Below are 26408 nucleotides of genomic sequence, written 5' to 3' on the forward strand. Positions count from 1 at the left end.
TCCTTTGTTCTTCTTTTCCTTCCTCCATTTTGTGTGTTAATACATTATATCAAACTGGATACTTATTTTAACAGCAGTCTCTCGAAAAACACAACTTCCTTGTTCTTAGCAAAAAAATGCTGATTTGGAGCTCATTGCTAGCCTTTCATTCACACCAACATCAGTGTATAAAGTGTTTTAGAGAAAGTGAAACCATCAGCAGATAATAGTAGGCCAATGTGATTCCTAATAACCTTTTTATCTCTCATGTAACTATAGAATTCTTTGGGATTCTCTTTGGATTTATCAACGATATTCATTTATCGTTTTTTTTTTTTTTTAATCTCTGTATTATTATATAACTTTGATAGTCATTAGGTGCACCCGAGCACTTGTATTTCTTATAAGCCTGTCTCTTTTTAGCAATACTTTTTTCAGTTTCTTTGTCAAGCTATTTTGGGCTAGTCTGCATATGTACCCAACCCGATCATGACCCGACCCCTGGTCATGACCTGACCCATGGTCGTGACCTGACCCCTGGTCATGTCCTGACTCTTGACCACACAGGTAATGGATGAATCATCCATATGACATTTTGTATTTAATTTCAAATAGGTTTTTATCTTATCAAAATTGGTTCTCTTGAAGTTTGGTACTTGGACGTTATTCGTACTTTTTAATTCTTCCCAAATAATATTAAATCTTATTTCATGATGATCGCTAGAGCCTAGACTATCTCCCACTTTTACGTTACTCATTAGGTGCTCATTACTAGTTAAAAGCAAGTCCAGAGTATTTTCTCCCCTCATAGGATCGGTAATAATTTGTTTTAGGAAATTATCCTGCACCACATCTAAGAATTTTTTCGCTTCCTGATCCATTAAAATTTCCCAGTCAATGTTTCTATAACTAAAATCTCCCATGATCTCAATGTTTTTGTACTGGGATGCTCTGCGAATTTCATGAATCAGGGGATCAGTCTGCTCAGTGCTGAGGTTAGGTCTGTACAGGATGCCAATAATAACTTTCTTTTTCTTGCCTATAATTTCCACCCAAATAGATTCCATACTGTCCTCTTCCATAATCGAATTGTTGATAATACAGTTTATTGTATTTTTAACGAAAAGTGCTACTCCTCCCCAACTCCTGCCAACCCTGTCCTTGTGAAAAAACTTGTATCCTTCTATTTTGATTTCTGGAAAGAAATGTTTATCAGCCATGTTGAGCCAGGATTCAGTAATAGTTAGAATATAAAAATTCTCTACGCATGCTTTACCTCGCAGCAAATCAATTTTGTTTATTATGCTTCTGCTATTTGTATAGTAAACTTTAATTTTATCCTCCCTCCACCTGCTTTGGTGATTCTTACCACAGTCCCTGTCTGAGCTGTTTCTATTGCCAAAACTATATTCCGATACTTCCCCCCCCGCCCCCCTACATTTAATGTACATTCTCTTGTTTCTGTCTTGGTACATGCCTATTCACTCCTTCATTATAATTATCCATCAAGATTTCCCATTTCTCTTCCACGTTTGTCTCTTTTAGAATTTTTCCCAATTTGCATTCTGAAGGCATTTCTTTAATTTTCCAGTCCGTTTTGTTGTACATCAATCTTCCTTTCCTATACTTTTCATTTCTCTCCATATATATTTCTTCCTTCAGTTCAGTCTCTATAATTATATGGTCACTCTTTCCAAGTGGTGTCTTGTATTTAATTTTATCCACAATTTCCAGTTCTGTTGTAAATATTAAATCTAGTCTCAATGGTTCCTCAATACAGTACTTCTGTATCTGGTGTTTTCATTGACCCATTGTGTCATTGTATATTCCATGGTCATGTCCAGTAATACATTACTCCACAAGTCTTCTCCGCCTTTCACTGTCATTTGCTTCCCACAAATTTCTTTGCAGTTAATGTCCCACATAATTACCAGGTTACTTCCGCTCATTAGTATCTCATTTAATGAATGCCTTGTATCTTCTAGCATTTCATATGCTCATTATCTTTCCAAGAGCTTGTTTTTGGGGGCACATAAATCACCATGAACTTTCTACTTTTCATGTCCTTTTCTACAACTTTTATCATGATCAGTTCTACATTGCTTTTATCTTCCATAATCTTTGTCACATTCAAGTGTTTGTTGGCCAAGAACATGATTCCTCCCTGTTTCTCATTTCTGTTTTTAATTCACGAATTGTATAACCCTTGTCCAACATTAATGGGTGGTATTGAACCCCTTAACCTATTCAGTACGGGCCTTAAATCTCGCAGGCAGCAGCCACTGCCAGCCGTACGACGTGTCGTAATAATACTCGCATCATAAAATATAGTCACCGCTTATATCGATCGTTCTCTCTTTCACCCTTGAATTTTGATAACCATAGAAAATGTGATTAAAGACAGTTTAGAGAGTATGTCATTACACAGAGGCAACTACAATAAATATAATCAAGACACCGATATGGCAGCCTCGCGTATCCACTTGCTCCTCATGCCGCCTATGTATGCAGCACTGTATGAAAGGGGTTAATTTCAACTCCACAATTCCCATTATGTCTGGTTTTTCTTCTAACATGTAATCATTTCATTCATTCAGTCCTGAAATCAACCCGTCAGTATTAGTATAGGCCACTTTTAATTTTCCTCTTTCTCCATCTTTTTTTCTGTTTTTGCTTTGCCCATTCTGATGCTCCATTTTCTCAGTCTCATGTCAATTATTCTTCAATAGAATTCCTTGCTTTTGGTCTCTGTTCTCTTCGCGTTTTTTTTTTTTTTTTCCCCAAGCTTCATCTTATAGTGTTTTCTCTTTCTGTAATTCCTCAACACTCATTTCTCTTTTTATCCATATCTTATTGTACTGTTCACTCCTTGCCAACTTGCTTTTTCTAATATGTCTTCCACTACCATTTGTGATCTTAGTTTTATCTTTAGGGGTCGATTTCTTTCCTTAGAATGATGTCTCATTCTATACATATCTATATCATTCTCTACTTCCTGATCACCATCCTTTATTTCTTTTATGATTGCTATTGCTGTTTCTTTTTCTTCTTTCTCATGTACCTCGCCAGACCATGTTTTTTCCATAGTCCATATACCACAATACATTTTTTTCTATCTACTGTATCTCGAACCCAATTTGCCTTTTCTTTAATTACTTGAAAGATTGTATCTTTTGCATTTTCCTGCATCTGTTGTTGGACTATTTCTTTAAAGGCATTTTCTGTGTTTTCCTTCCATTTCTTAATCTTTTGCATACTTTCCTCACCTAAGTTTTCTTCAGTTCTTTCCATCATTTCTTGTATTTTGTTATTTACCTTTTTTTTTTAGATTTTCACTATTGGTAGTATAATTAATTTTCCTCTTTTCATTTTCGTGCTTACCTCTATAATTTTTCATTACCTTAAGTGCGGTTCTTAGTTCTGAGTTTGTTTTTCTTAGGTTGGAAATCTCAATGTTAGCTTGGGCTAAGCAGTCCATTAACCCCTTCCATACGGTGCCACATACATAGGTGGCATGAGGAGCAAGTGGATACGCGAGGCTGCCATATCGGCATCTTGATTATATTTATTGCAGTTGCCCCTGCGTTTCTACATACTCTCTAAATTGTCTTCATCACAGTTTCTATGGTTATCAAAATTCACGGGTGAAAGAGAGAACAATTGATATAAGCGGTGACTATATTTTATGATGAGAGTATTATTACGACACATCGTACGTCTGGCAGCTAATGCTGCCCGCAAAATTTTGGCCCGCACTGAAGAGGTTAATTTTACAGTTTCTTTCCTTAGTTTCATGATTTCATTCTCCCACCATTTTCTATTTTTACTCATTTTCCTTTCTGTGTCTAAGATTTGACTTTCCTTCTCTCATACTTACCAAAGCCTGAAAATGATTCATCATATATTTGTCCTACCGCTGGTGTTTCATAATGCCAGTTTACATCATACTTCGGTGTGGCACCCCTAGATGTCTCTGCTGTCAAGTCATCTTTGGATTCAAAGTTCTCATTGTTTTCCTTTATTTTCTCTTATTACGTCTAATTAGCACTGCAGAAACTTCATTGTGGACACTCACAATTGCTCCCCTCCTATTCAATACAAACCAGGCTTCCTCCTTTTGTTGTATAACCAAGAATTTTCCTCTTCTGCGGAGCACATACGAAGAGATGTTTAAGGTTCCATAGCTCGATTGTGTCTGCGTACATATATATGTATGTACATATGCACAGTAAATTTATCTCTCCCTCTCAAAAGGATATTAAATGCTTAAGTACTCTTAATGTCTAGCAACTTTTCAATCATTTCTACTGTATCCTCCTTTTGTGTTTTAAATCCTATTCAGTTATTTTTCCAGTGTATCATTTTGTTTATGGTTTAAAAAATTGTAATTCCCAGCATAATTTTACTTTCATAAGTACTCTGCTTTTATATACAGAACTGATAAATACTGTTTACAGAGTTGATTATTCCTTTATCATCTCCCTTACCTAGTCTTTTGTCTTAATTTTTATAGTCTTACTTTTTTCACTCTTCCAGTTTCTTACAATGCACTTGCATCCTATGTATTGTCATGATATAGTAGTATTCATGATTCAGGGATATAGTTTATTATATGTTCTCTGTTCATAGTTTTATCAGTAATTTTTTATTTATTTGAATTGTAGATCCCACTATTGGAGAAAAAGAATGCTATACAAAGATACCTTATGATCACTATCTGTGGTCCACACTGAAGAGGATCACGGAAAGTGTAATGTGCATATCCTTGTGCAACATTCTTTTCTCCATTCGTGGGATCTACAGTTCATCTTACCAATGTATTAGAACAATGAACTCGCTTTTATTTAGTTTAAATTTTTTTTAAGCATGACCCAAGTGTATATATATTTTGTTTTGTTTTTTCAGTTTTATATATATATATATATTTTTTTTTATTAAAAAGTGATTAAAAGTCAGTTTTAGGTTGTGAATGCACCATTTATTTTGTAATTGCCTGGTCATATATTTTATATCAAAAATAATTTTTTTCTCTCTCTTCTCTCTCCTCTTTCTCTCTGCCTCTCCCCACCCTCTTCCACATTCCTAACCATGAAATCCTGAACACCCTTCTTCACCAACCAATGCAAACCTATTGTTATGGATGTTTCCATTAAATCCTTTATATGTCCTTCATTAAATATGCTTAATTAACTAATTGATTACAATGTTCATCAATTTGTACTTGGATTGTTTGAATTATGTTTTGATGATGGTGATATTATAACAATGTATCAAATATTTTTATATAAAATTATATTCTCATTTTGGCAAAATACTGAACTCTTTTCCCATTACACAACTTGATCTCATATATTTTGTGGATAAATACATAAATAATGCTGTAAATTTATGCTTTGAAACTATTGCAATGAACATCACTAATTAATATGTGTAATCAAAAATATAATTCTTTTCCTCATAATCACCAAAAAAAATTCATCATTGTTATCTCTCCCTCCATGTTCATGGGATGAATGACTTCTTTGTGTGGTTCTACCTTGTCCATCATTATCCTTCTATCCTTACCTACCACCCAATCTACACCTGCTTCTCTTGTGCATCATGTGCTGGGCTAGGTTACGTGTCATTTGCGGGTGGATCGGGTAAGTCAATATTTGTGGAGTTTTCGTTTAAGTTATTGCTTATTTTATAATGTTAATTTTCAACAGATATATTAAATCCTTTTTACATCATTTAGCAACTTCATTTGGTTGAAGAAATATGCAAAGAAAAAATTAAGATACTGTATTCATTTGGCTGTGAATTACTTTATTAGATTTATTAATTTGTATGTATACAATAGAAATCTGATTAAATGACTCCTTATTTAACAGAAGCCAAATTTAACTGAAGTTTGAAATTAATAGTGGAGTATCCTGGTTTAGCAGAAAGATGTTAATTAAATTGGACACTTTTCCATTATCTACTGCTATGATATGTTTTTCTTACTTTTCTTATCATATTGTACCATATCTTACTAATGGCCAATGGTATTTGGCAGAAAGTTTCTTGATTTATTGGAAATTTTTATTAGATAGGTCATCAATAATGAACACATGATTTAGTGGAAAAAATCAAGTTAATGAACTCTCCCGTGGCTAAATTAGTTCACTAAATCGGGCTTCTAATGTATAACGTCTATATGTGAACATAATCTGATTTGAAGCATTGACCTAGTATGTTAACTGTATTGTTTGATCTGTAAATTGATAATTGCTGATTTTTTATTATTAACAATAAATAAAATGGAGAAATTTTTTTGTAAAAGTGAAAATTTGCAAGCTAAGTTTTCAACCTGTAACACAGATATAGCAAAGTATGACAATTTAGTTGGGCGTGTTCCTAGCTATGTACATGTGTGCACAGTCTGCTCAGGGTATGTTGTTAAAATTTTAGTTTGTACAAATTTAGTTTTATCTATAGGAAAAAAATAGATAAAAGAAAATAGAGTAATACAATTGACAATTTGTATATGGAAGGACCAGTGATTGGTTCCTATTTAAGGTGGTCCTGTAGGATGGACAGCAGAGCTGCCCATTTCGAAACCCATGAACCCCCTCACCTCCATCAAGAGATGCAGCTCTTTGGGGACTGACACTTGGTCTCTGAACTGGGCCCAAGTTTCTATCAACTTCATCTTTTAACTTATCACATAAGACATGTGACCTCTATATACCATTGGCTTTTCCCATTTATAAAAAAGGTTGCCAAGTCAAAAGGCATGTATCTAGCCCTACCCATTCCACTCCCATCCACCACCCTTTCCTCCCTCTCATCTTAGCCCTTCATGGGTGATGAGTCGTCCTTGTATCCTTCCCACTGCCCAGGGTCAGAAAATTGTAGCACAACATTACATCCACACCAAGGCCACCTCACTTAATTGGCAAACCCCCTCTCCATCCCCTCGTGTAGAAAAAGAGAAGACAGGGAGAAAACCCTTCAGGCTGTGTAAAAATATTAATACAACTCCCTACCCCCCATCCCCTGGCCCCTCCCTTCCATGCATCATAATATTACACAGCCATTCTCCACTCATCCTATCTCCTGCCTTCTCCCTTCCATGCTCAACAGACATTCCATGATGTGTGATGGGAGAAGATGAAAGATATAGGAAAAGATGAGGTATAAGAAGCTTTGATAATGATAAGAGCTGGTAAGGCACCTGGGTTGAATGTGTATCATGCAGAGTGTCTGAAAAAGGGAGGCATGGTTATGATGGATTGGCTAGTGAGGTTGCTTAATGTGTATCTAAGGGAGGGGAAGGTGCTAGAGGAGCACCTGTATAGTTCCACTTTACAAAAGAAAAGAGGTAAAGTGGGAATGTAGTAGAATGTACAGTAGTTGGGAAAAGTTTGTTGACTAGTTGAAATGGCATGTGGGACTGTTTTGATTAAGAGGTTTAAGAGAGGAACAAAGGGGGTAATTGATGTGGAGCATTGTGGGTTTAGGAAGGGTAGGGATGTGTGGATGAAATAATTGTGGTAAGGTAGGTTTACAATATAATGTATGGTTCCCAGTGATCAATTAATATATTTTTTCAACCACAAATCACTTTTAATTCCATGCCATCGCAGTCGAGACTGAAGAATCGCTCGATGGAGGCATTCGTTGGAAATTGAAACGTGGACGACCTGAGGATTCGAACCCAGCTAACCCATAACAAAGTTACATCATAACCATGCCTCCCTTTTTCATTGGTTTCAGTCACTGTAACTTTGTTACGGGTTAGCTGGGTTCGACTCCTCGGGTCGTCCACGTTTCAATTTCCAATGAATGCCTCCATTGAGCGATTCTTCAGTCTCGACTGCGATGGCATGGAATTAAAAGTTATTTGTGGTTGTAAAAAGATATATATATACAGATGCTCCTCAACTTACGTTTTAGTTACGTTCCGAACGGCCGAACGTAATGTGAAAATGAAGGTAAGTTGTTACTGTACATTCCAGTAATGTATGACTGTTCATACTGTACTATACATCCATAAATTCTATTACCGTATCTTATAAAACACCCCCTAAATCATTAATTATAAACATAACATTGTAAAATAATAACATTAGTTTCAAGTAAATTAAATTCAATCAACATAAAGTGAGATGGTGAAGGAGGAGGGGGAGGAGGAAGAGGAGGCAAGGCACGTTCAGTCTGTCATTTGTGCCATGTAAACAATAGACGCAGCGTCATGCTTAAGTATAGTTTGAACGTCTCATACTAAGGAGAGCGCGCTAAACTCAAAAATTCACTCAACAATTTTATTTATTTATTTATTTTTTTACTTTTTTTTTGTCAGTTCAAATGTAAATTAAAAAAAAATGTAAAACAAATGAACGTAAGTGGAGGAGCATCTGTATATATATATATATATATATATATGTATATGTGTGTATATATATATGTGTGTATATATGTATTTACCTAGTTGTATTTACCTAGTTGTATTTTGCGGGAAGGGGAGCTATGCTCGTGTTGTCCCGCCTTTGTATCTTGCAGTGTCTAGTTTGTTTTTAAACTCATGAATGGTTTTTGCGCATACTATTTCATTGTCCAGTTTGTTCCAAGTGTCCAAAACTCTATGAGGAAAACTGTTTTTCTTCAGTTCTCTTCTATAGCTATGTTTTTTTATTTTCTTTCCATGTCCTCTTGTGTTTCTTTTGTCCCAGTTAAGTAAGTTCTCACTATCGAGTACCTCTGTGCCTTTCATGATTCTGTAGATGGTCAATAGGTCACCTCTCTCTCTTCTTTGCTCCAGTGTCGGTAACTCCAGTTTAGCCAATCTCTCTTCGTATGATAGGTTTGCAAGTGCAGGTGCCATTTTTGTAGCTGCTCTTTGGATTCTTTCTATTTTCTTTATATTCTTTTTGGTACTGGGGGACCACAATGTCGCTGCATACTCTAATCTAGGCCTTATCAATGTAACCAATATTTTTTTCATCATGTCTTCGTCCAAGTATGTAAACGCCACTTTTATTGATCTTAGCAAATTGTAAGTCTCCCCGACAATTTTGTTAATCTGTATATCATAGGACAGGTCGTTCGTGATAATTACTCCCAAATCTTTTTCGGATCCTACTTTCTTTACTTCTTTGGTTCCAATTGTATATTTTCCTGATATTCTGTTTTTGCTTTTTCCAAACTCCATTATGCTACACTTCTTGGTATTAAAGTCCACTTCCCATTTCTGACTCCAGTTCCATACCCTATTTAGGTCATCTTGCAGTGCTTCACAGTCCTCATCAGTTTCTATTTTCCTTAGCAGTTTGGCGTCATCGGCAAAGAAGCTCATGTAGCAGTTCACGTCCTCATCCATGTCATTCATATAGATAGCAAACATTATTGGTGCCAGCACAGATCCTTGCGGTACTCCACTGATCACCTCTTTCCAGTCTGAATATTTTTCTCTGAGCACTACTCTCATCTTTCTACCAGTCAGAAAGTCCTCTATCCATTTTAGTAGGTTTCCCTGTATTCCTCCTATGTGTTCCAGTTTTTTTAGTAGTTTTCTGTGTGGTACTTTGTCAAAGGCTTTTTGCAAGTCTAGGAATGCACAATCAGCCCATCCATTTCTTTCTTGCACTATGTCTATTAGTCTTGAGTAAAAGCATATTAAGTTTGTGGAGCATGATCTTCCTTGTCTGAATCCGAATTGTCTTGGGTTTAATATGTCATTGTCTTCCAGATGTTTTACCCATCTATTCTTGATTATTTTCTCACAAATTTTGGCAATGGTGCTTGTTAGTGATACTGGCCTATAGTTGGTGGGTTCTTCTTTGTTTCCTCCTTTGTGTATTGGTACAATGTTAGCGTTTTTCCAGTCCTCGGGTATCTTTCCTTCTTTGAGTGAGCTGTTTATTAAGATGTGTATTTTGTCTGTTAGTTCTTCTTTGCACTCCTTTAGAATCCAATTTGCAATACCGTCCGGGCCATGTGATTTTCTGACATCCAGCCTTGATAAATGTTCTGATATTTCCTTTAGTGATGCTGTAAACTCATTCATGAGGGGAGATTTCTTGTTTTCGTCTATGTCACAATTCGGTATTTTCTCTCTGGTGAAAACAGATTTAAAGTGATTGTTCATGACTTCGGCCATCTCTAAATCTTCTGTGTATTCTATGTTTCCTTGGCATAGTTTCACCAATTCCTGTTTGTTTTTAAGTTTACCATTCACATACCGATAGAATAGTTTGGGTTGCTCTTTGCATTTGTCTATAATATCCTTCTCATGGTTCCTTTTCTCCTCTCTTCTCACATTAACATACTCATTTCTATAGTTAACATAAATTTGCCATTTGCTTTGTTTTTTGTCTTTTCTCCACTTTTTCCAAGCTTTGTCCCTTCTGTCTTTTGCCTCACTGCATCTTTTGTTGAACCAACATTTAATGTACTCTCTCTCTCGCTTTTGTCTTGGTACATGCCTGTTTACCCCTTCATTGTAGTTTTCCATCAATATATTCCATTTCTCTTCCACTGCTGTTTCTTCCCTGTAAAATATTTCCCAGTTTGCATTCCGGAAGAATGTCTTTAGTTTTGTAAAGTCTGTTTTGTTGTACCTCAGTCTTCCTTTCCTATGCTTTTCGTTCCTCTCTATGTCTATTTCTTCCTTTAGTATAGTTTCGATGAGTACATGGTCACTCTTTCCAATTGGTGTCTCATACTGGACTTTATGCACTATTTCAGGCTCTGTTGTAAATATTAGATCTAGTTTCGATGGCTCTTCATTATTTCTGTACCTTGTGTTTTCATGGACCCATTGGGTCATTGTGTACTCCATGGTCATATCTAGCAGTACATTGCCCCACGAGTCATCTCCTCCTTGCACTGTCATGCTGTCCCAACAAATTTCTTTGCAATTGAAGTCCCCCATAACTACCAGATTACCCTTACCCATTAGTATCTCATTGAGTGATTTTCTTGTGTCATCTAGCATTTTTTTATGTTCAATTTCTTTCCAAGCGCTTGTTTTTGGAGGCACATAAGTCACCACAAACTTTCTACTCTTCATATTCTTGCCTTCGACTTTTATCATGATCAATTCAGCATTACCTTTGCCCTCTGCAATTTTTGTCACCTTTAGGTCTTTCTTGGCCAAGAACATGATTCCCCCTCCCTGTTTCTTGTCCCTGTTTTTTATCCAGTAGTTGTATAAACCTTGTCCGATAACAGTGGATGGTATTTCACCTCTTAGTTTAGTCTCTACAATTCCCATTATGTCTGGTTTTGCTTCTAACAGATAATCATTGAGTTCGTTCAGTCCCGAAATTAGTCCGTCAATGTTGGTATAGGCCACTTTTAATTTTCTTCCTTCTCCCTGGTTTCTTCTTCCCTTGTTTTGTTCGTTTTGAAGCGCCATTGTCTTAATCTCAAGTCTATTACTCTCCACTGGAATTCTTTGCATTCTGTCTCCGATCTTTTCAAGTTTTTTTCCTTTGCTTCTTCTCTTAGCGCCCTTTCTTTTTCTATATATATATACAGTTTATGTATATATATAATATATATATAAATATATATATATATAAAGTAATGTAACACATTCGTAAAGATTCAACAAAAACCCACTGTGTTGGATAAGAAGAAATGAAATAAATGAATTCCATATATTTCGATCACGGACTGTGATCCTCTTCAGTGGAATACAGAAAGGTAGAGCAAAAGGCATGTCTTATATACAATAAAAATAAGGGACAAGGGTAGGACTCAGGTAGCGTCTAGTGCTTTGCGTGGCAGGTCACCTGCCTTCACCAGCGATGGTAACAATTTGTTGACTGCCCAGGTGGTAATGCAGTCAGGTGACCACTGCCCATATGATATATTAAAATTTGGAAATTTGTTAATCAAGGATGATTCTATTATTTTTCTTTTAAAACTGCATTTTGAATTAAAGATAATCTTTGCCTCATTCCAATCCATATGATGGCCTTCCTTGTCTACATGTTGGAAGAGAGCGGAATTATGTTGTGCGTATTTAATTGAATTTTTATGTTCTTGCATCCTAGTATATAAATCTCTACCTGTTTGTCCCCAATATACATTGTTACAATCAGAGCAAGGGAGTTTATACACACCTTGATGTATTTCTTCTCTAGGTCTTTGATGTACATTGACTATTTTCTTAAACAAATTATTGGGATAACTAAAAACAATTTTAATATCTTCCTGTGGAAGAAATTGAGAAATGTCATTTAAGGACCTATTATAAGGCAATTTAATACAGTTTTTGTCCCAACTGAAGTTCTTACTGGAATGGGAAGTGGATCCAAAGTAACTAGTTTTGGCTTTACTTAGGGCTCTGTTTAGAAACCAATCAGGATACCCTATTCTTTTTAATTGATTCCTGATGGTTGTTATCTCCATTTCCAAATAATGTGGACTACATAATCTAAGTGCCCTCAGGAAAAGACCTGAGGCAACACTATATTTAATTTTATCAGGATGGTGACTGAAAAAGTGCACATAACTCCCCGTATGTGTGGGCTTTCTGTACACTGTGAAAGACAATTGGTCCTGATACCGTATTAATAGGATATCTAAAAATGGTAGTCTATTATCCACCTCCCATTCAACTTTGAATTTAATATTAGTGAGGGCACTTAGATTATGTAGTCCACATTATTTGGAAATGGAGATAACAACCATCAGGAATCAATTAAAAAGAATAGGGTATCCTGATTGGTTTCTAAACAGAGCCCTAAGTAAAGCCAAAACTAGTTACTTTGGATCCACTTCCCATTCCAGTAAGAACTTCAGTTGGGACAAAAACTGTATTAAATTGCCTTATAATAGGTCCTTAAATGACATTTCTCAATTTCTTCCACAGGAAGATATTAAAATTGTTTTTAGTTATCCCAATAATTTGTTTAAGAAAATAGTCAATGTACATCAAAGACCTAGAGAAGAAATACATCAAGGTGTGTATAAACTCTCTTGCTCTGATTGTAACAATGTATATTGGGGACAAACAGGTAGAGATTTATATACTAGGATGCAAGAACATAAAAATTCAATTAAATACGCACAACATAATTCCGCTCTCTTCCAACATGTAGACAAGGAAGGCCATCATATGGATTGGAATGAGGCAAAGATTATCTTTAATTCAAAATGCAGTTTTAAAAGAAAAATAATAGAATCATCCTTGATTAACAAATTTCCAAATTTTAATATATCATATGGGCAGTGGTCACCTGACTGCATTACCACCTGGGCAGTCAACAAATTGTTACCATCGCTGGTGAAGGCGGGTGACCTGCCACACAAAGCACTAGACGCTACCTGAGTCCTACCCTTGTCCCTTATTTTTATTGTATATAAGACATGCCTTTTGCTCTACCTTTCTGTATTCCACTGAAGAGGATCACAGTCCGTGATCGAAATATATGGAATTCATTTATTTCATTTCTTCTTATCCAACACAGTGGGTTTTTGTTGAATATATATATATATATATATATATATATATATATATATATATATATAAGGAAAGTGAAATATTAGGTGGAGGTTTAGAATTGGAAAGAGAATCTAGGTATAAAAATGTCCTAAGAAATTGGGATATTGCTGATTTGATAGAGGAACTAATGGATCTGAAAGCTGAATACAGGGCAATGTACAGTGAGGTGAACTAACTAAAAAGAGCTAATGATGAGACTAACAGGGAGCTTAATGATCTAAAAAAGGAATTAAACATGGTCAAAAGTGAAAACAAAAGAATGAAAAATGAAGATTAAAACAAAAATGAGGCTTTGAAAAAAGAAGTGAAAGAACAAATACAAGTGATGACCAAGAAAGTTGGAGAAACAATTACACTCACTATCCGAGTTACGACCTAGATCGGTTCCGACCAACCGGTCGTAAGTCGGAACGGTCATAACTCGGACCGTATACATTCGAGGTGTATATTCAAGGACATATGATGCAGAGCGTAAATCCTGCTCAAATGTTTCGTTTGTGGCCTCATTGTAGAACATTCTCAGTGTATGCAAAATATCCAATACTCTGATTGTTATACTAAATAATAAATTAATAATAAATTAATAGGATAGGGTAAAGAAAGAAAATATATTACACAGGATTCTTATCAGAGACCGAAAATACAAATTAACACAAAGATACAAAATATAAAAGATAGAAAATATGCATGTAAAAAACAAAAAAATTAAAATCCACTTTTTGGTTGCACGTCATCTACACTTTCTTCGTGCGTACGGTCGAGGAAAAGATCAGGCAGTAGGTCTGGCGAGGCAGCATGGGAGATCCGTTGGTATCCGCTGGTCGAGGCATAATTAATAAAAAGAGGTTGAAGTAATAAAGGCTTAATAACATTTAAAATAATTCCCTCAAATGTACATGAAAACAAGTACAAGATTCGCTTCTATGCACTGGGCTCAATCGTCGCCTCCCATGCGAAAACGTTCGGTCTGTCTCCGTGAGAAAAGAACGATAATCATAGCATAACGTTATTTCATCAAATAAATATTTTATGCATGGAATAGTACAGTGAGATATATTGTCTTATTGAATATAAGATATTATACTTCAGAACTCCAGGAATATCATAGACTTGGATTAAAGCTATTTTTATCCATGTTCGTACACTACAGCTTTCGACTTTCCACCAATAGAGAACTCGAACCAGAATGAAAAGTACGAATGCAGGACTACTGTAAATGACTCTCTGTCTTGGCTTTCGGGGAAGCGTGTATCACCGATCTGGCAAAACTGCCCTTTCTGACCATTCCCACCTGCCCTGATTATCGGTGGGAACTGGGAATCGAAATACGGTATAATATCAATTCCAGTAAAATTATGGTATATGGTAGACATCGTATGGTAGATGGTAGACACACTAAATTATGGTAGAAATACCATAATTATGGCAGACAGCGCAACCTTGGTGAGATGCTGTGCTGTGCTGCCGTAACTGTCGTACGGGATGCTGGACGCCAAGTGCAAACGTACAGTAAACCAGTAAACTCATAATATGTGCATGTAGGCATCTGCTGAATGTGGTCGTAGGTATGGGTGGACGTAAGTCGCACAGGTCGTAACTCGGATAGTGAGTGTAAAGAGAAATATCTCAAAGAAATAAAAAATCAATGGAAAGTGGAACAAAAAAAAAAATAGTAATAATACTAATAATTTTAAAGAAATAGTACACAAACAAGTGGAAGAAAATGCTAAAGAAATAGTAACTAAAGTAATTAAGGAAAAAGAAAATTGGGTCAGAGACACAGTGGATCAAAAAGTGCATTGTAGTTTATGGTATTAAAGAAAAATATACCTAGATACCAAAGAGAAAAAGAAGAAAGAAATTCTAAAAGAGATACAAGAGGATGGACAGGTAATAGATAGAGAATTAGAAGAGGTACATAGGATAGGGCAATACTCTAAAGAAAAGCAATATAATAGACCACAAAAAATCAAACTAAGGTCTCAAATGATAGCAGAAGTACCATCAAAAACAGCAAAGCTGGCATATTATGAAAATTACACAAATTTATGGATAAAATAAATGAGCAATGAGGAAAAAGAGATAGAAGACACTTAGAAGTGAAATAAATGAAAAAAAAATAAGAGAAGAATGGAGACTGGAGACTTTTTTTGAGAGAGAGAGTACTAGACCTGAGGCCGAGAAAATGGTATATATATATATATATATATATATATATATATATATATATATATATATATATATATATATATATATATATATATATATATAAAAGATTGAAAATAATGTATACCAACATAGACGGCATGATTTCTAGACTAAATGAATTAAATAACTATCTGGCAGTAGAGATACCAGACATAATGGGAATTGTGGAGACGAAATTAAAAGGTCCACTACCACCAAATACTGTGGGACAAGGTCTATACAACCATTGGATGAAAAATAGAAAGGAGAAACAGGGTGTAGGTAAATATAAACACACACACACACACAGTAGTGAAATTATGTGAAATGATTGTGAAAGATCTGTGGACCAAATATCTTGAAAAAATTAACATTCTGACAGCTTAGCTTCAGATCTGGAAGGTTGTGTTTGTCAAACCTTTTAAGCTTTTACTTGAGAGTGATGGATGTGCTGCAAGAGAGAGATGGGTGGGTGGACTGTGTGTACCTGGACCTAGAGAAGGCATTTGATAAAGTGCCTCACAGTTGACTTATGTGGAAACTGGAACATATTGGAGGACAGAGTGGCAGACTACTAGAATGAATGAGAGACTTTTTGAAGTTAAGATACATGAGGACAGTAACAAGCAGAGTTTCACAAGGTTCAGTACTTGCACCAATAATGTTTCTTGTCTATGTCAGTGACATAATGGAAGGAACAACAAGCCATGCCAATATGTTTGCAGATACAAAATCATAAGAAGAGCGAAAAATGAGGAAGATGGTGGACTGTTGCAAAGAGATCTAGACACTATTTTTGCATGGAGCCAAAAATGGGAAACGAAGTTCAATACCTAAAAATGCAAAGTACCGGAAGTGGGCAATAGTGGCAAAAGGCCATCCTTAAACTACTCCTTGGGAAGTGAATCCATTACAAAACAAAAGAGGAGAAAGACTTGGGAGTCTTGATAAAAGATAACTTGTCACCTGACAAATCAACAGTATTGTGGACTACAGCAGAAGGTGAAAGTGGTGTTCCACTATATGGATGAAGGGATGATGAAAAAACTCATCAAAACCCTGATATGTCCAAGACTGGAATATGTTGGTAGTATGGTTCCCCCCCAGACTGAAGGATATAAGCAAAATCAAGAGAATTCAAAGGGCAGCAGCAACCAATCTGTTTCCCATCCTGGCAGATCAATCATGTGAGGAAAGACTAAAATACTGGGTATACCAATTCTGAAAGATTGAAGAGAAAAAGGTGATAAGATTAAAGTGCTCAGGTTACTAATGGGAATAGATTGTATTGACAGAGGAGATCTCATTAAAGATGGAAGGGCTTTAAGAGGTCATAGGAATAAATTAAGCAAGACCACAGTACTAAAGGATGTAAAGAAATACAGTATTCCATATAGATGTATTAAGTCTGTCCAAAAAGTATCCAACCATTTACAATTTCAAGAAATGTTTCTAACCTAGGACAGTGGCACCCTGCTCTCCTTCAAAGAAGTGTCCTTCGGACCTCACACACTTCTCCCAGCATCACTTTCACGTTTCAAAACATTTTGCAAAGTCATCTTTTGGGATCTTCATCAGCTGGCTCATCACATTTTTCTTAATTTCATCAGTGGACTTAAATCTTTTTAACAGTGATTTTAACTTTGTGAAAATCCAGAAATCACAGGGAGCTAGATCTGGGCTGTAGGGGGGCTGAATGAGCAGGGTGGTGGAATGTTTTGCCAAAAATCCCTGCGCAACACGTGAAGAATGGGCAGGTGCATCATCATCATGAAGGATCCATTCTCCACTAGCCCACAGCTGTGGCAATTTTCTTCTCACTGCATCCCTCAGATGGCAAAGAACTTTGATGTAATACTCCATTGTTGTTTGGCCTTGAGGAGCGTATTTGTGGTGGACAACACCATGATAATCCAAAAAAACTGTCAACATAACTTTAACAGCTTCGACATTACTGTGCCTTTTTCGGACATGGAGATGCAGGTGACTTCCATTGGCTAGACTGGGTTTTTGTCTCTGTGTCATAGCCGTAGACCCACAACTCATCTCCAATTGTTATTTGTTTCAGGAAATTTGAGTCATTTGTAGGAGTTTGAAGCATGTCCCGTGAAGTTTTAGCACAAAATTTTTCCTGCTTGTGGGTCAGGAGACAGAGGACGAATTTTTGCCGCTACATGTGACATGCCAAGATCTTCCGTCAAAATCTCTGAAACACTTATCAGTGGGATACCAAGGTCATCTTTCTAATTCTCAGACTGTCAGTCACCAATTTTCATGGCTGTCTTCACACATTCAACATTTTCGGGTGTTCTGCTTGTTGAAGGCATACCAGAACATGAATCACTTTTGACAGATTCTCGGCCTTCTTTGAAGCATTTGTACTACATCTTTATCTGTGCTAAACTTATGGAATCATCCTGGAATGCCCTCTTGATCATTCGAAGAGTTTTCGTTGATGAATATTCAAGTTTGCATTTAAACTTGACAGATTCAATGATCTACACAATCATTGTCAGTGCAATGGTCAAACAGTACATACCTTCACACAACTGTGTCTGGCCAGTAACAGAGTTGTCACATGGGACTATGGCCTCTTTTGCATGTGCAGTAGGGTCTTTTGCCAGTGTGCCAGTGTCCACCAACTTTTGTTAGGATTGCACTACCAGTTCTGCAAATATTTATAATGGCTGGATACTTTCTGGACAGACCTTGTATAGATAAGTAGAATAGGTTAGGTGATATAGCCCAAGCTCAAACAATACATGAGTTTAAATCTAAATATGATAATTGAAAATCAAGGATATAGATTATGTTGGAACTGTACATGAATTTGAGTCTGGGTATGCCAAAAAATTAGAGAATAGGAGATGGGACCCAATGAGTGTTGCGCCCTTCCTGTATACTTATACTACAATTAGGTAAATACACACAAACACAAACTCCGTTCAGTGTTGGCAATAGGACAGTCATCATTTATGTATATGGCAAACATTAAAGGAGCCAAAACAGACCCTTGGGGGATGCCACTTTTTACATCTTCCCATTTCAAACTTTTGTCTCTACGTACCACTCTCATTTTTCTCCCAGTTAAGAAGTCCTTCACCCACTCCAATAGTTTACCTTGAATTCCTCCTATTTTTTCAATTTTACCTGTTAATTTTTTGTGTGGTACCTTGTCAAAAGCTTTCTGCAAATCCAGGAAGGCGCAGTCTGCCCATCCATCTCTTTCTTGTATTATCTCAATTAGTCTTGAGTAAAAGATTAGATTTGTGGTGTATGATCTTCCACTTCTAAAACCAAATTGTTTGGGGTTTATTATTTTATTTTCTTCCAAGTGTTTGGTCCATCTGTTGCCAATATTTTTGCTACTGTGCTTGTGAGGGACACTGGTCTAAAGTTTGTAGGATCTTCTCTGTTTCCTCCTTTGTGTATCAATCTTGTGATACCTTTCCCTCTTTTAATGAGAAGTCTATTATCTTGTGTAGATTATCTGTCAGTTCATCTATACACTCAATATCCAATTTGCAATTTCATCTGGTCCGTGCGACTTTCTGGCATCTAGGCTTTTTATTTGGTCTCTTATTTTGTAATAAGTGCTACACATTTAGTAAATTGAAGAAAGATGAAATGTTACTCTTCTTGTATTAAAATAAGAAACAAGGATATTTACCGTGTTTTTCGGACCATAAGGCGCTTCGTACCATAAGGCGCTCCCGTAATTTGCTATTCCCCGTCCTTACATAAGACGCACCTGACTATAAGGCGCACCTGGTCTCGTCATTGGATAATCATGCATATGTGAGTGCATTCAGAACTGAACATTTTCGTTGTTGAATGAGAAAAATCGGTTGGGATTTAGCAAAATTACAAAAATGAATTATATATATTTTTTATTTTGGTCAGTGAAATCAGACCACCTCCATGGACGGTCTGCCCTGCCAATACCCCTCAAAAACAACATAAATACGTTACGGGAATTGTGGGGAATAAAACCAACATTAGCAGTTTTATTCCCGGAATTCTCTATTCACTTAAAAACCATAGATTTATTACAAATGACGGTAAATTTTTAGTTTCGACCATGGGCGCAATATAGCAATAGAAATTTAATTATTAATTTTGTAAATTATAATGTATCAACATAATATGCAATTTTATGAGCAGAAATAAAAAACAAAAGGTACTAAAACAGAATTCGTAAGTAACGAAGTCGTGTCAGACGAATGGTATGCCATGCTTGTTATGATAGATGCCGACGTCGAAGAAATGAAAGGATAAATTTGTCTAACCTAACCTGTGTTTAATACATCATTACCTGCAAATCAAATGTCATCCGGCTTGCCCTCGTCGTCGTCGTGAGAGACGTTGGCGAGCTTTTTAACCACTTAATCAGCTTGCAGGGTATACAAAGTTTTTGCAGCTTGAAGGAATGCATGTATCTCCGCTCCATAACATTCCTTCAAGAAAATGTACCTGGCAAGGTACTGTCGTTAGTACCGAGGCCGTCAATTGACAGACAAGACAGCGTCCCAATCCTATGCTACTGACTTCGTTCATTAGCATATTTGCTTGTATCAAGGTATTTTTTATTTTCATTTCCGCCCACAAAATTGCATATTGCGTTGGTACATTTTAATTTTCTATTGCTATATTGCGCCCATGGTCGAAACTTAAAAAATAACCAAATAACTACAGTCAGAGTGGAGCGAGACTAGACCAAAGCAAAATAGCTGTTTGTTGTGGACGCTATCATGTTATAGCCATGATAGCGTGAATGAATCCGTTGGCATTGACTCGAAAACTGTCGAAGTTTTCGCAATTTTCTTGTCAAGATACATGCATCTTGGTTATAACTTGGTTGTAACTTTTGCCCTGTCGCCGTCGGCAGGCTAGCTACGAAACATGTCAAAATAGTACGTCACTCTCCGAGGCATTTATTGCACTGAAGCCACACATAAGGCGCACCTCACGATAAGGCGCACCACTCGATTTTGGCCGATTTTAAGGATTTTGCCCGCGCCTTATGGTCCGAAAAATACGGTAATGACCTTGCACTATTGAATTTAAACTTTAAATTGGGTACTCCGACATTGGATAATGATTATCATTGAACTATTCTCCATTGCACTTCTAAAATGGCAATCTCATGTGGGGATTGTGTTAGTAATTTATTGGCTCACGGAAAATAGAATTCAAGATCTATGACGAAATTACATGATCAATGTTAGAAACTATGATAAGTAAAGTGCCTTTGTCCAATTTCTCTAATGATTGATATTAAAAATATCGGTAAAATAACCCATTAATGTAGAAAATAATTTCCCTTTTGAAATAAATAAAACAATTAGGAAATGTACTTGAATGATCTGTGTGTGCACAAATTCGTTCTAGAATGTAGCAATTGAAATTGCCGGTAAGTCTACAATTAGATAGCTGGATGAACAGTACACAATTAGATAGCTGGCCAAACAAGTACACAGTTGGATAGCTGGCTAAATAAGTATCAAGTCTTCAGACAGGAGATTAAAAAGATTCTACAACAAAGATTTACCATTGATCTTCACCTCTTCTAAGTCAACACATTAAGAAATTCTTCAGGCCCGAAGCTAAGTGTATAAGCGATGTAATATGAGGATCCTTGTATGCCATGGCAGCATGAAAGCTAGAGGGTAGGCAATGTCAATTTTTAGGTGGATACCAATTACTACATCAGATGAGAGAAAAGTGAAATATTAAATTTGAATGGTTTATATGCTAGTGAGTTGCGAGTTTAATTAAATTCGTAAAATTACAACTAACCTTGGTTTATCTATAATGTGGATAAACAAGGTGGAGGAAACAGATAAACTAGCTCTTGTTAAACAAGGTCACTCACGAGAAAAGGAAAAGCCCATTTGGCACTCCTATTCAAATCCCAAAAGGTGAACCTAAAATCTTATCAAACCCTAACTAGACATAGGATGTACTTCCTATAAAAACCACTTACGTGTTTTAACCCCTAGGCTGTTACTACATACCTTGTGGGAAAAGTCCCTGCAAAAGGGAAAGTGATGGCTGGTTTCTGACTCAGACAAGAAGAGGAAGAGAACTCAAGAGGGAGGTTTAAAGCCTCCCTGAAATACTCGCAATTGACCTGACAGGTCAATGGAGCCAAAGGGTGCAATAAAGGAAGTTTTTCCTGTCCCAGCATTACAGCCTAACCACTTGCATACCAACCTTAAATTACACACAAGAAATATGTATCCAAAAAACCTTAAAAAAAAAAAAAAAAATGGCAACTCAAGTGCGCAATGTGCATGACTGGCCTGCTGGTGATGGAAACAGTTACCATACATCTAAAATTAAATACAGTACAGAAATTGAAGTACATTGCAGTGTATTGACATATGGTATCTGTGTTACAAGTTGAATTAAATTAATCTGGTCACATTACTTTAATGAGAAAAAGTGAAATAAGAAAAGAAACATAACCAAAAATATAAACTAGGAATTTACACGTACGCTTCCCTATGACCTGAGGGCAGGACACCAAAACTCCCACTATGATCTGACAGATATTGACTTTCTGGGTGTGACACTGGTATACTCAAATGACAGATAGGTGTGTGGGGGGGGGGGATTGAGCTATGTGCTGGTAGACAACTAACAACCAACACAACTGGGTCCAGGAGGCCAGGTGCCTCGTAAAAAAATGGAGGCCAGATGATTTTGGTGAAGAAGAAGGGATTAGCAAAAATGTAAAGATTAGAAATATAGATAAGAGCAGCACAATGGAAGGTGAAGATAATAATTTCCATGGATTTAATGAGGGGGGGGGGGATACCAACCTCCCCTGATTAGCAAGCCTAGAGGAAAAACTTGAGAAAATGACCGAACATTGAAAGAGTAGGTTTGGTCAACTTACACGGATTGCAGAGAGAAATTGGAAGAATTAGAGAAGGTGAACAAAAACCTAACTAAAGAAATAGAAGAATTAAAAAGACAGTTAAAAGAAGTAAAAGATGAGAATGAGGAATTAAAGAGGAATAATAAAGAGAATAAAGAGTCCATAGCAAAAGAAGCACAGGGTTGGAAGAAAATCCAAGAGAACAAAATTGTATTTAATGATATAGTGACACAGCAGATGAAAGAAACTGAAAACAGTTATTAAAGTGATGAGGGAGAAGGAGAATATAGTAAGAGACTTAGCAGATAAAATGAAGTGTATAATTATATTAGGGATGGAAGAGAAGCATAATCTAAATAGGACTACAAGAATAAAGTAGGAAAAGGAAAAAGTAAATAATATATTAGAAGTAGTTCAAGAAGATGAACCTGAAATAGGAAAACAAATTGAAGAAATATATAGGCTCAGAAAATATAATACAGATAAGACCAGACCAATTAACCTCTTCAGTACAGGCCAAAATCTCGTGGGCAGCATTAGATGCCAGACGTACGATGTGTCGTAATAATACTCGTATCATAAAATATAGTCACCGCTTATATCGATCATTCTCTCTTTCACCCGTGAATTTTGATAACCATAGAAAATGTGATGAAGACAGTTTAGAGAGTATGTCATTATGCAGGGGCAACTACAATAAATATAATCAAGATGCCGATATGGCAGCCTCACGTATCCACTTGCTCCTCATGCCGCCTACGTATGCGGCACCGTATGGAAGGGGTTAAGGTTAAATTCAGGTCACAAACAACAGCAGAGAATATCTTAGCAAAAACAGGGAAACTAGCAGACAGTGAGCAACATAAAAAGGTATGGATAAAAAGAGAAATGAATAAAGAGGAAAGAGAGGATGAGAAATAAAAAAGACTAGAAGCTAAAGAAAAAATGAGAAAAGAACAGAGAAAAAGAGAAATTCTATTGGAGAGTAGTGAATATGAAAGTGAGGAAATGGTTCATAGCAGAGAATAATGGAAGGGAAACAGAAAACACGTTGGAAGTAGCAGAAAACTAAAGGTGTCTTACACAAATATAGATGGATTAATAACAGGCTTGAACGAACTGAATACCTGAAGGAAAAAGAACCGTACATAATGGGAATTGTAGAGACAAAATTGAAAGAACCACTGCCACCCAACAGTGTAGGACATGGAGCATATAATTGTTGGATTAGAAACAGAGAGGTAAAACATGGGGGTGGAGTTATGTTCCTGACTAAGAAGTATATAAATATGAGGAATGTCACATATGGAAAGAATAGTGTAGAGATGATTACAATGAAAGTGGAGGACAAGGATAAGAAGAGCAGAAAGTTTGTAGTAAATTATGTGCCTCCTAAAACGGCTTCGTGGGAAGAGAGAGAACACAAAAATATGTTAGAAGACAAAAGAATATCACTAAGATAATGGAAGATGGAGGATGAATAATTATAATGGGTGACTTTAATTGTAAAGAAATCTGCTGGGAAGAGATGACAGTGAAGGGTGGAGATGACCTATGGGGAAATGTATTACTTGATATGATTATTGAACATACGACACAATGGATACAAGAGAATACAATGTATAGAAATGAGGAAGAACCATCGAGACTGGACCTAATAATCACATCACAACCCGAAATAATGGGCAAGATCAAAATATAAAACACCAATAAGTAAAAGTGACCACATATTGGTTGAGCTGGAACTAAACGAGGAAAAATACATGAAAAAAATTTAACAATATAGAAAGGGAAGATTGATGTATGAAAAAACAAACTTTGACAAAATGAAAGAATTCTTTCAAAAAGCTGACTGGGAAAGAATACACAAGGAGGAAACAACAGTAGAAGAAAAATGGAGCATTTTGACAATTTATAAAGGAGTGGAAAAGTATGTGCCAAGACAAAAGCAAGAAAAAGGAGATGTAAAGTGCTGGTACAACAAAAGATGTAGGGAGTTAAAAGACAAAAGGGATAAAGCTTGGATAAAACGGAAAAAAGACAGAAAACCTGAAAAATGGAAAATATATACTATTTATAGAAATGGATATGTACAAGTGCGCAGAGAAGAAAAGATAAAATATGAAAAAAATGTCATAGAAAAATGTAAAGATCAACCAAAATTATTTTACAGATTTGTAAACAACAAACTGAAAAGCAAACAAGAATTAGAGAAACTACGACAAGGAGGAGTCGAATACACAGAGGAAATAGAAATGGCAGAAATTATGAATAAGCATTTTAAATCGGTGTTTACAAGGGAGAACATACAACCTAGAGATATCAAGTGGGAGGAGAGAGTTCCCCCTATGAAAGAGATAGAAGTGTCAAGAAATGAAATAATGAAACATTTGAATTAATCTCAATGTCAGAAAATCACATGGTCCGGATGAAATGGGAAACTGGATTTTGAAAGAATGCAGAAATGAACTAACAGACAAAATACATAGCCTAATAAAAGTTCATTGAAAGAGGGAAAAGTTCCAGAAGATTGGAAAAGAGCAAATATAGTACCTATATATAAAGGGGGAAACAAAGAAGACCCTACCAACCAGTCTCCCTTACAAGTACGATAGCTAAAATCTGTGAAAGAATTATCAAAACTAAAAGGGTAAAGCATTTGGAAAAAAACAACATACTAAATCCAAGACAATTTGGATTTAGACAAGGACGATCATGCGTCACAAACTTAATGTGTTTCTATTCAAGCCTAATAGATATAATACAAGAAAGAGATGGATGGGCTGCTTGTGCATTTCTAGACCTGAAAAAAGCTTTTGATAAGGTGCCACATAAGAAGTTGCTTAACCCCTTCCATACGGTGCCGCATACGTAGGCGGCATGAGGAGCAAGTGGATACGCGAGGCTGCCATATCAGCGTCTTGATTATATTTATTGTAGTTGCCCCTGCGTTTTTACATACTCTCTAAACTGTCTTTAATCACATTTTCTATGGTTATATTTATTGTAGTTGCCCCTGCATTTTTTTTTTACATACTCTCTAAACTGTCTTTAATCACATTTTCTATGGTTATCAAAATTCACAGGTGAAAGAGAGAATGATCGATATAAGCGGTGACTATATTTTATGATGCAAGTATTATTATGACACGTCATACGGCTGGCAGAGGCTGCTGCCCACGAGATTTAAGGCCAGTAGTGAAGAGGTTAAGAAATTAGAAACTGCAGGAGGAATACAGGACAAACTACTGAAGTGGATGGAAGACTTCTTGCATGAAAGAAAAATGAGAGTGGTGATAAGAGACAAACACTCTAATTGGGATGAAGTGATAAGTGGTGTTCCACAAGGAACAGTTTTGGCCCCAATAATGTTTGCTATATATATTAATGATATGGATGAAGGAATTGAAAGTTATATGAGCTTCTTTGCGGATGATGCAAAATTGTTGAAAAAAGTGAACACTGAAGAAGATTGTGAGTCGCTACAGAGTGATCTCAATAAAGTATGGGAATGGAGTAGGAAGTGGGAGATGGAATTCAATATCAAGAAGTGTAGTATAATGGAATTTGGAAGAAGCAAAAAAAGAATAGTGGGATCATATAAATTGGGAGAAGAATAATTTAATAAAGTAGAAAATGAGAAGGACCTGGGAGTCATTATTATGAATAATATGTCCCCTGAGAAGCATATAAACAAAATTTTTGGAGAAACTTATAATTTGATAAGAACAATCAAAGTGGCTTTTACATACCTGGACGAAGAAATGATGAAGAAAATACTAGTTACCTTGATAAGACCAAGATTGGAATATGCAGAGACGATGTAGTCACCAAGTACAAAAAAATGTATAACAAAACTTGAAAGAATACAAA

General features: G+C 36.1%; 1 protein-coding gene across 6 annotated transcripts in view; it reads left to right on the forward strand.

The window, feature by feature from the left end:
- Window positions 1-26408, forward strand: part of ClC-c (chloride channel protein 3) — a 350410-nt gene that overhangs the window by 101586 nt on the left and 222416 nt on the right. For 3 of the 6 annotated variants that reach the window (XM_076213815.1, XM_076213816.1, XM_076213818.1), the window contains one exon: window positions 5595-5621. The exons of the other annotated variants lie outside the window; for them this stretch is intronic. In XM_076213815.1, the coding sequence (XP_076069930.1) occupies window positions 5595-5621 (27 nt within the window). The remainder of the gene's footprint in view (window positions 1-5594; window positions 5622-26408) is intronic. 6 annotated transcript variants of the gene reach the window in all.

The sequence above is a fragment of the Oratosquilla oratoria genome, chromosome 32 (genome assembly GCF_046742065.1).
Source record: "Oratosquilla oratoria isolate Oo_2021 chromosome 32, ASM4674206v1, whole genome shotgun sequence".
NCBI lineage: Eukaryota > Metazoa > Arthropoda > Malacostraca > Stomatopoda > Squillidae > Oratosquilla > Oratosquilla oratoria.